The 14021-nt window shown below is 53.9% G+C and overlaps 1 protein-coding gene across 1 annotated transcript in view; it reads right to left on the bottom strand.

The window, feature by feature from the left end:
* The window catches only part of LOC147099632 (voltage-dependent T-type calcium channel subunit alpha-1I-like), a 259865-nt gene that overhangs the window by 65647 nt on the left and 180197 nt on the right, over positions 1 to 14021 (bottom strand). Inside the window, exons 22-23 of the mRNA XM_085969212.1 lie at positions 5108 to 5233; positions 4053 to 4142 (exon numbers count right to left, since the gene is read on the bottom strand). Of these exons, the coding sequence (XP_085825338.1) occupies positions 4053 to 4142; positions 5108 to 5233 (216 nt within the window). The remainder of the gene's footprint in view (positions 1 to 4052; positions 4143 to 5107; positions 5234 to 14021) is intronic.

Here is a 14021-nt window from a genome sequence, read left to right as displayed (position 1 = left end):
AGGAGATAAGAGAGATAAATGGGCAGAGAGTCAAAGAGAACGAGAGAGATGGCGTGAGAGAGCAGAAAGATATGGAAAGCTGAAACAGATCGAGAAAGAAAGGAGCAGACACAACTGGGGAGAGAAGCAGATGGTAAGAGGGAGAATGAGGAGAGATAGACAGGCGCTTGGCGAGGGGGAGGGCAGATAGACTGAGAAATTGGGGAGAATTAGACTGCAAGGGAGCGTGTGTGAATGCATTTGTTCATCGTACGCAGGTCTGGCTGGGGTCCCGCTTGTTCTTCCACTTCAAGTGTAAAAGTGAGTTAAACCTTTCAGCCCATTTGCAAGATCCATTTCACCACTTAATTAGTTTTAGAACCTTATGGCCTAGAAATTGGGTTTTGGCTTAGCCAGGGCTTTAGCGCCGGAAGTTAGTGCCGGCGCTAAGTCCCCCTGCGCGCGCCAAAAATTCAGCAGGGCCGCGCCCAAACGGCTGCCGGCGCTACTGAAGGATCTTTGCGGCGGTAAATCGGCGCTAACTGCCGTTTCGCGCCGCAATTCCGGCGCTGCGGCACCCGATGCGGTGCGGCAGGCTCGGGAAGTGCAGGCCTCCTCCTTCCGTTAAGGAGGAGCTGCCTGCACCCGGCCGCGGCCCGCGCAAATCTGTCTAAAAATGAGCCCGGCACCTCGGACAAGTGCCGGGCTTGCATCTGTTCCGGGGGGTGGGGGGGAGAAGTCCGGGGAGGGAGCTGCGGGCAGGCGGCCGGCGGGAAAGCGGCCGGCCGCCGCGGGGCCTTTAATGCGCCGGCGCAAACTCATGCAAGACTCTGTTGCCAGAGTCTTAGTTGCGGCTGCCATGGGCGAGGTGGCCGCAACTGAATTTCGGCGCTAGGGCCCGTCGGCATGGCAACCGGGACGCTGCGCACACCGATGACGTCATCGGTGCCGGCGCAGCGCTACCGGTGCAACGCCGATTTAGGGCCCCAGGGAATTTTTAAACTGGCCATAACTCTGGCGCTAGTCCCTCTAGCGCCTCAAAAGCGGCGCTAAGGCAACTGAATTTCTAGGCCTATGTGTTATCCATCTGTTTTAAGAATCCTTTCATTCTAATGAAGGACCAGCAATGTCATTGGAATATAGGAATCCATCCATCCATCCAGAATCACCGGCAGCCTCTCATCGCTGGAGCTGACAGTGCTGTTAGAGATACCAAGTTCACCCAGTTAAGAAGACTGTTTAATTATATTGCTTAAAATATCTTTTAATGTAATCTGCATTTTGCAGTTTATTTTCAGCACTCATCTGATTAACAACCTGCATTTCTATAGCGCCTTTAATGTATTAAAACGTCCCAAGGCGCTTCACAGGAGCGGTTATCAGACAATTGACACCGAGACACAAAAGGAGATATTAGGACAGGTGACCTAAAGCTTAGGTTTTAAGGAGCGTCTTAAAGGAGGAAAGAGAGAGGCGGGGAGGGAATTCCAGAGCTTGGGGCCGAGGCAGCTGAAGGCACGGCCGCCAATGGTGCAGCGAAGGAAATTGAGGGGTGCGCAAGAGGCCAGAATTGGTGGAGCGCAGAGATCTCGGAGAGATGTGGGGCTGGAGGAGGTCACAGAGATAGGAATCAGTGACACAGCTTCTAACTCCTGCATTGTTGTGCAGTTCTCTGTCATCCATTGGTGATGCCCAGCTCATCAGCACTGTTGCTCATGCACTGACTCTCCTCATCCAGGTTTTCTTCCTTTTCACTGCTGATTTTCTCTCCTCCAGCCCACAGGTGCCAGTGTCCTTGAGTGCCTTGTCCAACTGGGCGCACTCCAGAGTGAACCCTGCCAGTGCGTGTCAGCGGGCTATCAACCACCAGCACCTCCCAAACCCGCCATCTCCACCACCTAGAAGGACAAGGGCAGCAGGCGCATGGGAACACCGCCACCTCCAAGTTGCCCTTCAAGTCACACACCATCCTGACTCGGACAGAACTTGGCCGATCCTTCATCGTCGCTGGGTCAAAATCCTGGAACTCCCTCCCGAACAGCACTGTGGGATCACCTTCACCACACGGACAGCAGCGGTTCAAGAAGGCGGCTCACCACCACCTTCTCAAGGGGCAATTAGGGATGGGCAATAAATGCTGGGCCTTGCCAGCGACGCCCACATCCCGAGAATGAATATAAAATCATTTCTGATAGCAGCTGGACATCGGAGCCACACCTGCTCCTGTCTGTGCCTGGTGTCTGCACATGGGCATTTTCCATGGTCTCAGTGGGTTCTCGCCTCTGAGTCAGAAGGTTGTGCGTTCAAGTCCCACACCCGGGACTTGAGCAAAAATTCAGGCTGACACTCCCAGTGCAGTGCTGAGGGAGCGCCGCACTGTCGGAGGGGCAGTACTGAGGGAGCGCCGCACTGTCAGAGGGGCGTAACTGAGGGAGCGCCGCACTGTCAGAGGGGCAGTACTGAGGGAGCATCACACTGTCGGAGGGGCGGTACTGAGGGAGCGCCGCACTGTCAGGGGGCAGTGCTGAGGGAGCGCCGCACTGTCGGAGGGGCAGTACTGAGGGAGCGCCGCAATGTTGGAGGGGCGGTACTGAGGGAGCGCCGCACTGTCGGAGGGGCAGTGCTGAGGGAGCGCCGCACTGTCGGAGGGGCAGTACTGAGGGAGCGCCGCACTGTCGGAGGGACGGTACTGAGGGAGCACCGCACTGTCAGGGGGGCAGTACTGAGGGGGCGCCGCACTGTCAGAGGGGCAGTACTGAGGGAGCGCCGCACTGTCGGAGGGGCAGTATTGAGGGAGTGCCGCAGTGTTGGAGGGGCAGTGCTGAGGGAGCGCTGCACTGTCGGAGGGGCAGTACTGAGGGAGCGCTGCACTGTCGGAGGGGCAGTACTGAGGGAGCGCTGCACTGTCGGAGGGGCAGTACTGAGGGCGCGCTGCACTGTCGGAGGGGCAGTGCTGAGGGAGCGCCGCACTGTCGGAGGGACGGTACTGAGGGAGCACCGCACTGTCAGGGGGGCAGTACTGAGGGGGCGCCGCACTGTCAGAGGGGCAGTACTGAGGGAGCGCCGCACTGTCGGAGGGGCAGTATTGAGGGAGTGCCGCAGTGTTGGAGGGGCAGTGCTGAGGGAGCGCTGCACTGTCGGAGGGGCAGTACTGAGGGAGCGCTGCACTGTCGGAGGGGCAGTACTGAGGGCGCGCTGCACTGTCGGAGGGGCAGTGCTGAGGGAGCGCTGCACTGTCGGAGGGGCAGTACTGAGGGAGCGCCGCACTGTCGGAGGGACGGTACTGAGGGAGCACCGCACTGTCGGAGGGGCAGTACTGAGTGGGCGCCGCACTGTCAGAGGGACGGTACTGAGGGAGCACCGCACTGTCGGAGGGGCAGTACTGAGGGAGCGCCGCACTGTCAGAGGGGCGGTACTGAGGGAGCGCCGCACTGTCGGAGGGGCAGTACTGAGGGAGCGCCGCACTGTCAGAGGGGCAGTACTGAGGGAGCGCCGCACTGTCGGAGGGGCAGTACTGAGGGAGCGCCGCACTGTCGGAGGGGCAGTGTTGAGGGAGTGCCGCACTGTCGGAGGGGCAGTACTGAGGGAATGCCGCACTGTCGGAGGGGCAGTACTGAGGGAGCGCTGCACTGTCGGAGGGGCAGTACTGAGGGAGCGCCGCACTGTCGGAGGGGCAGTACCGAGGAAGCGCTGCACTGTCGGGGGGCAGTGCTGAGGGAGTGCCGCACTGTCAGAGGTGCCGTCTTTCGGATGGGACGTTAAACCGAGGCCCCGTCTGCTCTCTCGGGTGGACATAAAAGATCCTATGGCACTACTTGGAAGAAGAGCAGGGGGAGTTCTCCCCGGTGTCCTGGGGCCAATATTTATCCCTCAACCAACATCACTAAAAAACATTATCTGGTCATTATCACATTGCTGTTTGTGCACAAATTGGCTGCCACGTTTCCCACATTACAACAGTGACTACACTTCAAAAAGTACTTCAATGGCTGTAAAGGGCTTTGGGATGTCCTGCGGTTGTGAAAGGCGCTGGAGAAATGCGAGTCCATTCTTTTAATGCCCAGGGTCTTTACCTGCTGGTCAATGGAAACGGCGTCCAGCCCATGGTACATGATGTTGACCCAGCCATCCTTCGAAGCGAGCACAAAGAGTGACATCAGAGCCTGCGGTGAGGAGACAAAGATACCGTTTGCAAAATGGAAGGCTGATGGCTGCCATGGTGACAGCTTCCATCCTAACATCATCAGAACGCAGGAATGTTTGGAACAGGATAGAACCGCTGGACCCCCAACTACCGCATTCCTTTTCAACAGATCGACTTTGTCAAAATTACCTTTATTAAAGGGGCCAACCTCATCTGGAAAATCAGCCAGCAAATCGTGTTATCAAATTGCTATACGAGAGGAATACTATTGAGGAACGTAAAACCCAATATCATTATTCTTTCTGAATTACAGGTTATAAAAGTTAGTGCTGCGACAGGCAAAGGAATTTGGGTCTCCTTCTAATGTGGGGTGACGCTGCCCCTTTAACTGCATATTTAACAGACGTCATCACTGTCAGGTTGTTAGAAAAAAAATGTCACTCCATTTACATACACCCACCATGATTACATCACCCAACTCCTTGAAGAGTTGATTGTTTTACTGTGTCCTGCCATTTCCTCCCATCCTAAAACCATGCACGTTAGTTTGTAACCACTGGATCCTAAGATTTGTTCTTTTCAAAAACATTCCCCCTTTTCTTTAGCTCTTGCCTCCACCCCCCATCCCCCAACCTTGTGCCTTGTAGCGTTCTCCGGCTGAGAGGGCAGGTGACCAACTCCCTCCTCCTTTGCCCAGGTCGCTAAACAGTCAGCAGCTACAAGAAACCTGAGGGGCTGAGAGAATGTTCCATCACTTTATCCCTCGCCACATCCAAGATCTCACCATACGATGGAACTGAATCTGCCATTTTCCATTCACTACAATTACTGATACACCACCCATTACAGCCCAATGATCAATATTTACTGATACACCCCCCATTACAGCCCCAATGATCAATATTTACTGATATACCACCCATTACAGCCCCAATGATCAGGACCACCAGCTGTTGTGGGAGTCACCAGCTGAGATTTCCATACCTGTCCGAGGTTGTCAAAGTTGTACTTGTGATGGATCCACTTGTAGTTGGCCAGCAGGCAGTCTGATCTGTTGGTGACGTTGCGAGTATCGTGACCCTGGCAGTAGTAGAACTTGCCTTTGAAGAGCTGAAAGAGTTAAAGAGCAACATTAACGGGGTTGTTGTTGTTGGATCGTCCCCTGGAGAACAGTATGAGGTACAGTAGTGGGAGAATTGGCGGGCTGATTAACGGCCTGACAGGCCCCGGCGTCAACGCTCCTTCCATGGGCCGTGACCATCTTTATCCCAGCCAAGGTTAGTCCTATACCGGGGGGGGGGGGGGTGGGGCAGAGGGGAGTACAGTTTTATGGGCTCCCACAACCCATACGATGAGTGGGCAGAATGTGTGTATCCCGCTGAAGAGGAAACATCGGAACAGGAGGAGGCCATTCAGCTGCTCGAGCCTGCTCCGCCATTCAATGAGATCATGGCTGATCTGTGACCTAACTCCATATCCCTTAATACCTTTGGTTAACAGAAAGCTATCAATCTCCGATTTAAAATTAACAATTGATCTAGCATCAATTGCAGTTTGCGGAAGAGAGTTCCAAACTTCTCCCACCCTAAGGTCGGGCTCTAATTTTTAGACTATGTCCCCCTAGTCCTAGAATCCCCAACCAGCAGAAACAGTTTCTCTCCATCTACCCTATCGGTTCCCCTTAGTATCAACCCGGAATTCCAAGCCGGAGCTGCCGGTCTCCTCTCATCGGGTCTGTCGGGAGCAGGATTTGAACCTGGGACATTCTGACTCAGAGGCAGGAATGTTAGCAGCGAGCCAAAGGCTGGTTGCGGTGATGGGGCGAAACGGGTCAGAGCTTCCCGAGAGTCGGTCGAATCACCAGGCAACTCAGGGAGGTGGCCCGCGAGCCGATCAGAACGCATTAGCGGATCGTGCTGCCGTCTGTCTCCTTGGGGGTAAGACCCGCAGGCAGACACCGCACCATCCTTTCTGCGGGAAATCAAGCTGCGGCGACTCAGGGAGACGGCCTCTGATTGCCTGATCAGAGCTTGTTGAGAAACAAAGTAAAAGGTCAATGCGGGGTCGGTGAGTTAAAGTGCGTTCACTCCCCAGAGCAAGTTTAGGAGGATGGGGGAAAAGAATTAGCAGCTATCGAAAAACTAAATGCGACAAGTTCAGTGGGAGCGTGCTGCTTATAACCACACAGTAACTGTTCCATGGAGCAACAGCTAACAAACCTGATCATTGTCTGGGAACTGCTTTGGGATGCCCTGAGGTTGTGAAAGGCACTGGATAAATGCAAGTTTCCGCTGGTTTTTAAAAATTTGTTCCTGGGATGTGGGCGTCGCTGACAAGGCCGGCATTTATTGCCCATCCCGAGTCGCCCCTTGAGAAGGTGGTGGTGAGCCGCCTTCTTGAACCGCTGCAGTCCATGTGGTGAAGGTGCTCCCACAGTGCTGTTAGGGAGGGAGTTCCAGGATTTTGACCCAGCGACGATGAGGGAACGGCCGATATATTTCCAAGTCAGGATGGTGTGTGACTTGGAGGGGAACTTGGAGGTGGTGGTGTTCTATTGCGCCTGCTGCCCCTTGTCCTTCTAGGTGGCAGGGGTCGCGGGTTTGGGAGGTGCTGCCGAAGAAGTTAATTCTCCCGAAACCGGCCGAAGCAGCGCAAAAGATTGCGGAATTTTAAGCGCAAGTTTCGTTCAGTGTAAATCGACAGTGCAGCGCTCCCTCAGTACTGCCCCTCCGACAGTGCGGCGCTCCCTCAGTACTGTCCCTCCGACAGTGCAGCGCTCCCTCAGTACCGTCCCTCCGACAGTGCAGCGCTCCCTCAGTACCGCCCCTCCAACAGTGCGGCACTCCCTCAGTACTGCCCCTCCGACAGTGCGGCGCTCCATCAGTACTGTCCCTCCGACAGTGCAGCACTCCCTCAGTACTGTCCCTCCGACAGTGCGGCACTCCCTCAATACTGCCCCTCCGACAGTGCAGCACTCCCTCAGCACTGCCCCTCCGACAGTGCGGCGCTCCGTCAGTACTACCCCTCCGGGTTTGCGGCACTCCCTCAGTACTGCCCCTCTGACAGTGTGGCGCTCCCTCAGTACTGCCCCTCCGACAGTGCGACGCTCCCTCAGTACTGCCCCACCGACACTGTGGTGCTCCCTCAGTACTGCCCCTCCGACAGTGCAGCACTCCCTCAGTACTGCCCCTCCGACAGTGCAGCACTCCCTCAGCACTGCCCCTCCGACAGTGCGGCGCTCTGTCAGTACTACCCCTCCGGGTTTGCAGCACTCCCTCAGTACTGCCCCTCTGACAGTGCGGCGCTCCCTCAGTACTGCCCCTCCGACAGTGCGGCACTCCCTCAGTACTGCCCCACCGACACTGTGGTGCTCCCTCAGTACTGCCTCTCCGACAGTGCGGCGCTTCCTCAGTACTGCCCCTCCGACAGTGCGGCGCTCCCTCAGTACTGCCCCTCCGACAGTGCGACGCTCCCTCAGTACTGCCCCACCGACACTGTGGTGATCCCTCAGTACTGCCCCTCCGACAGTGCGGCGCTCCCTCAGTACTGCCCCTCCGACAGTGCGGCGCTCCCTCAGTACTGCCCCTCCGACAGTGCGGCACTCCCTCAGTACTGCCCCTCCGACAGTGCGACGCTCCCTCAGTACTGCCCCACCGACACTGTGGTGCTCCCTCAGTACTGCCCCTCCGACAGTGCGGCGCTCCCTCAGTACTGCCCCTCCGACAGTGCAGCGCTCCCTCAGTACTGGCCCTCCGACAGTGCGGCGCTCCCTCAGTACTGCCCCTCCGACAGTGCGGCGCTCCCTCAGTACTGCCCCTCCGACAGTGCGACGCTCCCTCAGTACTGCCCCACCGACACTGTGGTGCTCCCTCAGTACTGCCCCTCCGACAGTGCGGCGCTCCCTCAGTACTGCCCCTCCGACAGTGCGGCGCTCCCTCAGTACTGCCCCTCCGACAGTGCGGCACTCCCTCAGTACTGCCCCTCCGACAGTGCGACGCTCCCTCAGTACTGCCCCACCGACACTGTGGTGCTCCCTCAGTACTGCCCCTCCGACAGTGCGGCGCTCCCTCAGTACTGCCCCTCCGACAGTGCGGCGCTCCCTCAGTACTGCCCCTCCGACAGTGCGACGCTCCCTCAGTACTGCCCCACCGACACTGTGGTGCTCCCTCAGTACTGCCCCTCCGACAGTGCAGCGCTCCCTCAGTACTGCCCCTCCGACAGTGCGGCGCTCCCTCAGTACTGCCCCTCCGACAGTGCGGCACTCCCTCAGTACTGCCCCTCCGACAGTGCGGCACTCCCTCAGTACTGCCCCTCCGACAGTGCGGCGCTCCCTCAGTACTGCCCCTCGGACAGTGCGGCGCTCCCTCAGTACTGCCCCTCGGACAGTGCGGCGCTCCCTCAGTACTGCCCCTCGGACAGTGCGGCGCTCCCTCAGTACTGCCCCTCCGACAGTGCGGCGCTCCCTCGGTACTGCCCCTCCGACAGTGCGACGCTCCCTCAGCACTGCCCCTTCGACAATGCGGCGCTCCCTCAGTACTGCCCCTCCGACAGTGCGACGCTCCCTCAGTACTGCCCCACCGACACTGTGGTGCTCCCTCAGTACTGCCCCTCCGACAGTGCAGCGCTCCCTCAGTACTGCCCCTCCGACAGTGCGGCGCTCCCTCAGTACTGCCCCTCCGACAGTGCGGCACTCCCTCAGTACTGCCCCTCCGACAGTGCGGCACTCCCTCAGTACTGCCCCTCCGACAGTGCGGCGCTCCCTCAGTACTGCCCCTCGGACAGTGCGGCGCTCCCTCAGTACTGCCCCTCGGACAGTGCGGCGCTCCCTCAGTACTGCCCCTCGGACAGTGCGGCGCTCCCTCAGTACTGCCCCTCCGACAGTGCGGCGCTCCCTCAGTACTGCCCCTCCGACAGTGCGACGCTCCCTCAGCACTGCCCCTCCGACAGTGCGGCGCTCCCTCAGTACTACCCCTCCGACAGTGCGGCACTCCCTCAGTACTGCACCGGGAGTGTCGGCCTAGCTTTTTGCACTCAAGTCTCTGGAGTGGGACTTAAACCCACGACCTCCTGACTCGGAGGCGAGAGGCGCTGCCCACTGAGCCACGGCTCGTTTACGGGATTTCGAGGAGGCTCTTAAAATTAAGCTGCTTTTTTTTTAGTGCACGAATTGGCACATTTCAATAGCTTTTGAATATAACTCACTACCATACCCCAATGAAACTAGAAAATGGTTCTATATAGTTTTTTAAAAGTTATTTTCAGTGATTTAAAACCTGGTACTCACAGGTGGGGGACTAGACGCTGATAAAAAAAAAGTTATTTCTTGCGATTAAACCCATTTTCAGATGTGTGAATAAAACCGCACCAGGTTACTACTTAAATATATCAAGGAATATTTTTTGAAGCAAATTTGTTTTTTTTTCAGATTACGTTCGAAAACCCTGCTCGATGCCACACTCGGTCAAATGCTGCCTTGATGTCAAGGGCAGTCACTCTCACCTCACCTCTGGAATTCAGCTCCTGTGTCTTAGTTTGGACCAAGGCTGTAATGAGGTCGGGAGCAGAGTGGTCCTGGCGGAACCCAAACTGGGCATCAGTAAGCAGGTTATTAGTAAGTAAGTGCCGCTTGATAGCACTGTCGACAACACCTTCCATCACTTTGCTGATGATTGAGAGTAGACTGATAGGGCTGTAATTGGCCAGATTGGATTTGTCCTGATTTTTGTGGACAGGACATACCTGGGCAGTTTTTCACATTGTCGGGTAGATAACAGTGTTGTCGTTGTACTGCAACAGCTTGGCTAGTTCTGGAGCACAGGTCTTCAGCACGACAGCCGGGATCTTGTCGGGGCCCATAGCCTTTGCTGTATCCAGTGCGCTCAGCCGTTTCTTGATATCACGTGGAGTGAATCGAATTGGCTGAAGACTGGCTTCTGTGATGGTGGGGACCTCGGGAGGAGGCCGATATGGATCATCCACTCGGCACTTCTGGCTGAAGATGGTTGCAAACGCTTCAGCCTTGTCTTTTGCACTCGCGTGCTCGGCTCCACCATCATTGAGGATGGGGATGGCAAACATTCAAAGACCGCATGGATGAACTACAGAATTTGTTTATCCCAGTTTGGCATAAAAATAAAACAAAAAAGGTGACTCAACCATGGCTAACAAGGGAAATTAGGGATAGCATAAGATCCAAGGAGAGGACATATAAATTGGCCAGAAAAAGCAGTAAACCTGAGGATTGGGAGCAGTTTAGGATTCAACAAAGGAGGACAAAGGGATTAATTAAGAAGGGGAAAATAGAATATGAGAGTAAGCTTGCAGGGAACATAAAAACTGACTGTAAAAGCTTTTATAGATATGTGAAGAGAAAAAGATTGGTGAAGTCAAGCGTAGGTCCCTTGTAGTCAGAATCAGGGGAATTTATAATGGGGAACAAAGAAATGGCAGAGCAATTAAATACATATTTTGGTTCTGTCTTCACAAAGGAGGACACAAATAACCTCCCAGAGATGTCGGGGAACATAGGGTCTGATAAAAGGGAGGAACTGAAAGAAATCAGTATTTGTAGGGAAATGGTGTTAGGGAAATTGACGGGATTGAAGGCTGATAAATCCCCAGGGCCTGTTAATCTACATCCTAGGGTACTTAAGGAAGTGGCTCTAGAAATAGTAGATGCATTGCTGATCATCTTCCAACATTCAATGGAATCTGGAACAGTACCCATAGATTGGTGGGTAGCTAATGTTACCCCACTATTCAAAAAAGGGGAATTACAGACCAGTAAGCCTGACATCAATAGTGGGGAAAATGCTAGAGTCCATTATAAAAGATGTAATAGCAGAGCACTTGAAAAACAGTGACAGGATCGGAGAAAGTCAACATGGATTTACAAAAGGTAAATCACGCTTGACTAATCTACTGGAATTTTTTGAGGATGTAACTGGTAAAATAGATAAGGGAGAACCAGTGGATGTGGTGTATTTGGACTTTCAGAAGGATTTCGATAAGATCCCGCATAAGAGATTAGTGTGTAAGATTAAGGCACATGGGATTGGGGGCAAGGTATTGACTTGGATAGAGAACTGGTTGGCAGACAGAAAGCAAAGAGTTGGAATAAACGGGTCTTTTTCCAAGTGGCAGGCAGTGGCTAGTGGGGTACCGCAGGGATCGGTCCTTGGACCCCAGCTATTCACAATATATATTAATGATCTAGACAAGGGAACTAGATGTAATATCTCCAAATTTGCAGACGACACAAAGCTGGGTGGCCGTGTGTGCTGTGAGGAGGATGCCGAGAAACTCCAGGATGATTTGGACAGGTTGGGTGATTGGGCAGAAGCATGGCAGATGCAATATAACGTGGGTAAATGTGAGGTTATCCACTTGGTGGCAAAAACAGGAAGGCAGATTATTATCTGAATGGCAATAGATTGGGAGAAGGGGAAGTGCAACGCGACCTGGGTGTCCTTGTGCACCAGTCGCTGAAGGTAAGCATGCAGGTGCAGCAGGCGGTTAAGAAGGCAAATGGTATGTTGGCCTTCGTAGCGAGAGGGTTTGAGTACAGGAACAAGGATGTCTTGCTGCAGTTGTACAGGGCCTTGGTGAGACCACATCTTGAGTATTGTGTGCCGTTTTGGTCACCTTATCTGAGGAAGGATGTTCTTGCCATGGAAGGAGTTCAGCGAAGATTCACCAGGCTGATACCTGGGATGGCAGGAATGACGTATGAGGAGAGATTAGGTCGATTGGGCTTGTACTCGCTGGAGTTTAGAAGAATGAGAGGGGATCTCATTGAAACTTACAAAATTCTAACAGGACTGGACAGACTAGATGCAGGAAGGATGTTCCCGATGACGGGGGAGTCCAGAACCAGGAGTCACAGTCTAAGGATAAGGGGTAAGCCATTTAGGACAGAAATGAGGAGGAATTTCTTCACCCAGAGAGTGGTGAACCTGTGGAATTCTCTACCACAGAAGGCAGTAGAGGCCAATTCATTAAATATATTCAAGAAGGAGTTGGATATGTTTCTTAAGGCTAAAGGGATCAAGGGGTATGGGGAGAAGGCAGGGACAGGGTACTGAACTTGGATGATCAGCCATGATCGCATTGAATGGCGGAGCAGGCTTGAGGGGCCGAATGGCCTACTCCTGCTCCTATCCTCTATGTTTCTATATTCATGGAGCTGGTTTGTGGCAGATTTTACGTTCGGCGCTACGCGGATGAGTTTGAGCAGAAACACCTCTCAAAACTACCGCCATTTTGGGCACAATTTACGCCCGGATCGCCAACTGCGCCCAAAACCGTGTCTTCTCTGCTGGGGGTGCTCATCCATGTAACTGGGCCGACTCGCCCAGGCCGCTGAAAAGGAAAGCAGCCTGTGGTGATCTCGGCTATCCCTCCTGGTATTTCTGTCGAGTCAGGTGTCAGGTCTAATCACACAGGGCTCACACTGGAGCACAGCTTGTTTAGTTCAGTGCGTGCATCTTCCAACCGCCAGACCCCTACCTCGAGGACGACTGTCTCTCTCTGACTCTCTCTCAGTAGGGTCAGCAACCCTCCAGGATTGTCCCGGGGTGTCCGGGAGTTAAAGGTTAATCTCCAGCGGTGAGAGACTGGTCATTAGTGATAAGGAGGGACATCCCGACAACGGGAACCTATTCAATTAAACAGAAATGTAAGCAGTGGCCTGATATAATTCCCCGACTCGTATCAAGCGGGCTCGCGGACAAGACTGAAGCGGCTGCAGAATCCCTTCCAGTCAGTTTAATCTGCAGTGTAGTCCATCAGTGTCAACAGCTCCAATATGCTCTGGGGAGTTGGTAATTAAAACAATTACTTATTAAATCGTGAATATCTTGAAAAGGGCATCATGAATATGGTAAAGGGAGCGCGGAATAACATCCTCTGAGGCATTATTAATAAACAGAAACATCTTGGATTTAAACTGTGCAACTGGATAATTAAATTTGGCTAAAATATAACGGTCAATGTTTCTCACCTTCTGCTGCCTCAGGTCGGGATATAATTCCAGTTAGTACCTCCCCCAGATAGGCACCGTTCACACGTGTGTATCCGGGTCTCTTTGGGCAGTGACTGATGACAAGCTATTCAAACATTTAAGATTCGGAGGGGGATTGACAGGGTAGATGCTGAGAGGTTGTTTCCCCTGGCTGGAGAGTCTAGAACTAGGGGTCACAGTCTCAGGATAAGGGGCGGCCATTTAAGACTGAGAGGAGGAGGAATTTCTTCACTCAGAGGGTGGCGAATCTTTGGAATTCTCTGCCCCAGAGGGCTGTGGAGGCTCAGTCGTTGAGTATATTCAAGGCTGAGATCGAGAGATTTTTGGACTCCAGGGGAATCAAGGGATATGGAGATCAGGCGGGAAAGTGGAGTTGAGGTCGAAGATCAGCCTTGATCTTATTGAATGGCGGAGCAGGCTCGAGGGGCCGAATGGCCAACTCCTGCTCCTATTCCTTATGGTAGGCAACACCACAGTGCCCAACTCTTGTCACTACCTGACAACCACATGGTGGCTTGGTGGCTTCTTACAACAATCTCAAATTGCAGAGAGGCAATCTGATTGTGTTGTCTTAGATAACCTTTTGCACGCCTCTAAACTGGCCCCGCCCACAAACTGACCCCGCCCACTAGCTGATCCGCCCCCAACGCACTGGCCCTGCCCCCAGATCGAATTAATCACCGCGCCGAGTTTCCTCCGGTTGCGCCCGTTTGCGGCAGTCGTGGCGGTTCTGCCAATGATGCTGGGTTTTTTTTTAGGTGTACGGGCTCTAACAGGCACCTTTTAAAATTTTTACAAGTGAAAAAATCTTAAATTTACTGTAAAACTGACGACTGTACACTAATGAAGCTTATAGATGGTTCAGTGTCGTTTCTT

The sequence above is a fragment of the Somniosus microcephalus genome, chromosome 28, assembly GCF_052327205.1.
Source record: "Somniosus microcephalus isolate GS21.2 chromosome 28, FLI_Smic_1.0, whole genome shotgun sequence".
In the NCBI taxonomy this organism is placed as follows: Eukaryota; Metazoa; Chordata; class Chondrichthyes; order Squaliformes; family Somniosidae; genus Somniosus; species Somniosus microcephalus.
Note: the sequence above shows the minus strand (reverse complement) of the source record. Positions and strands in the feature narration are given on the sequence as shown.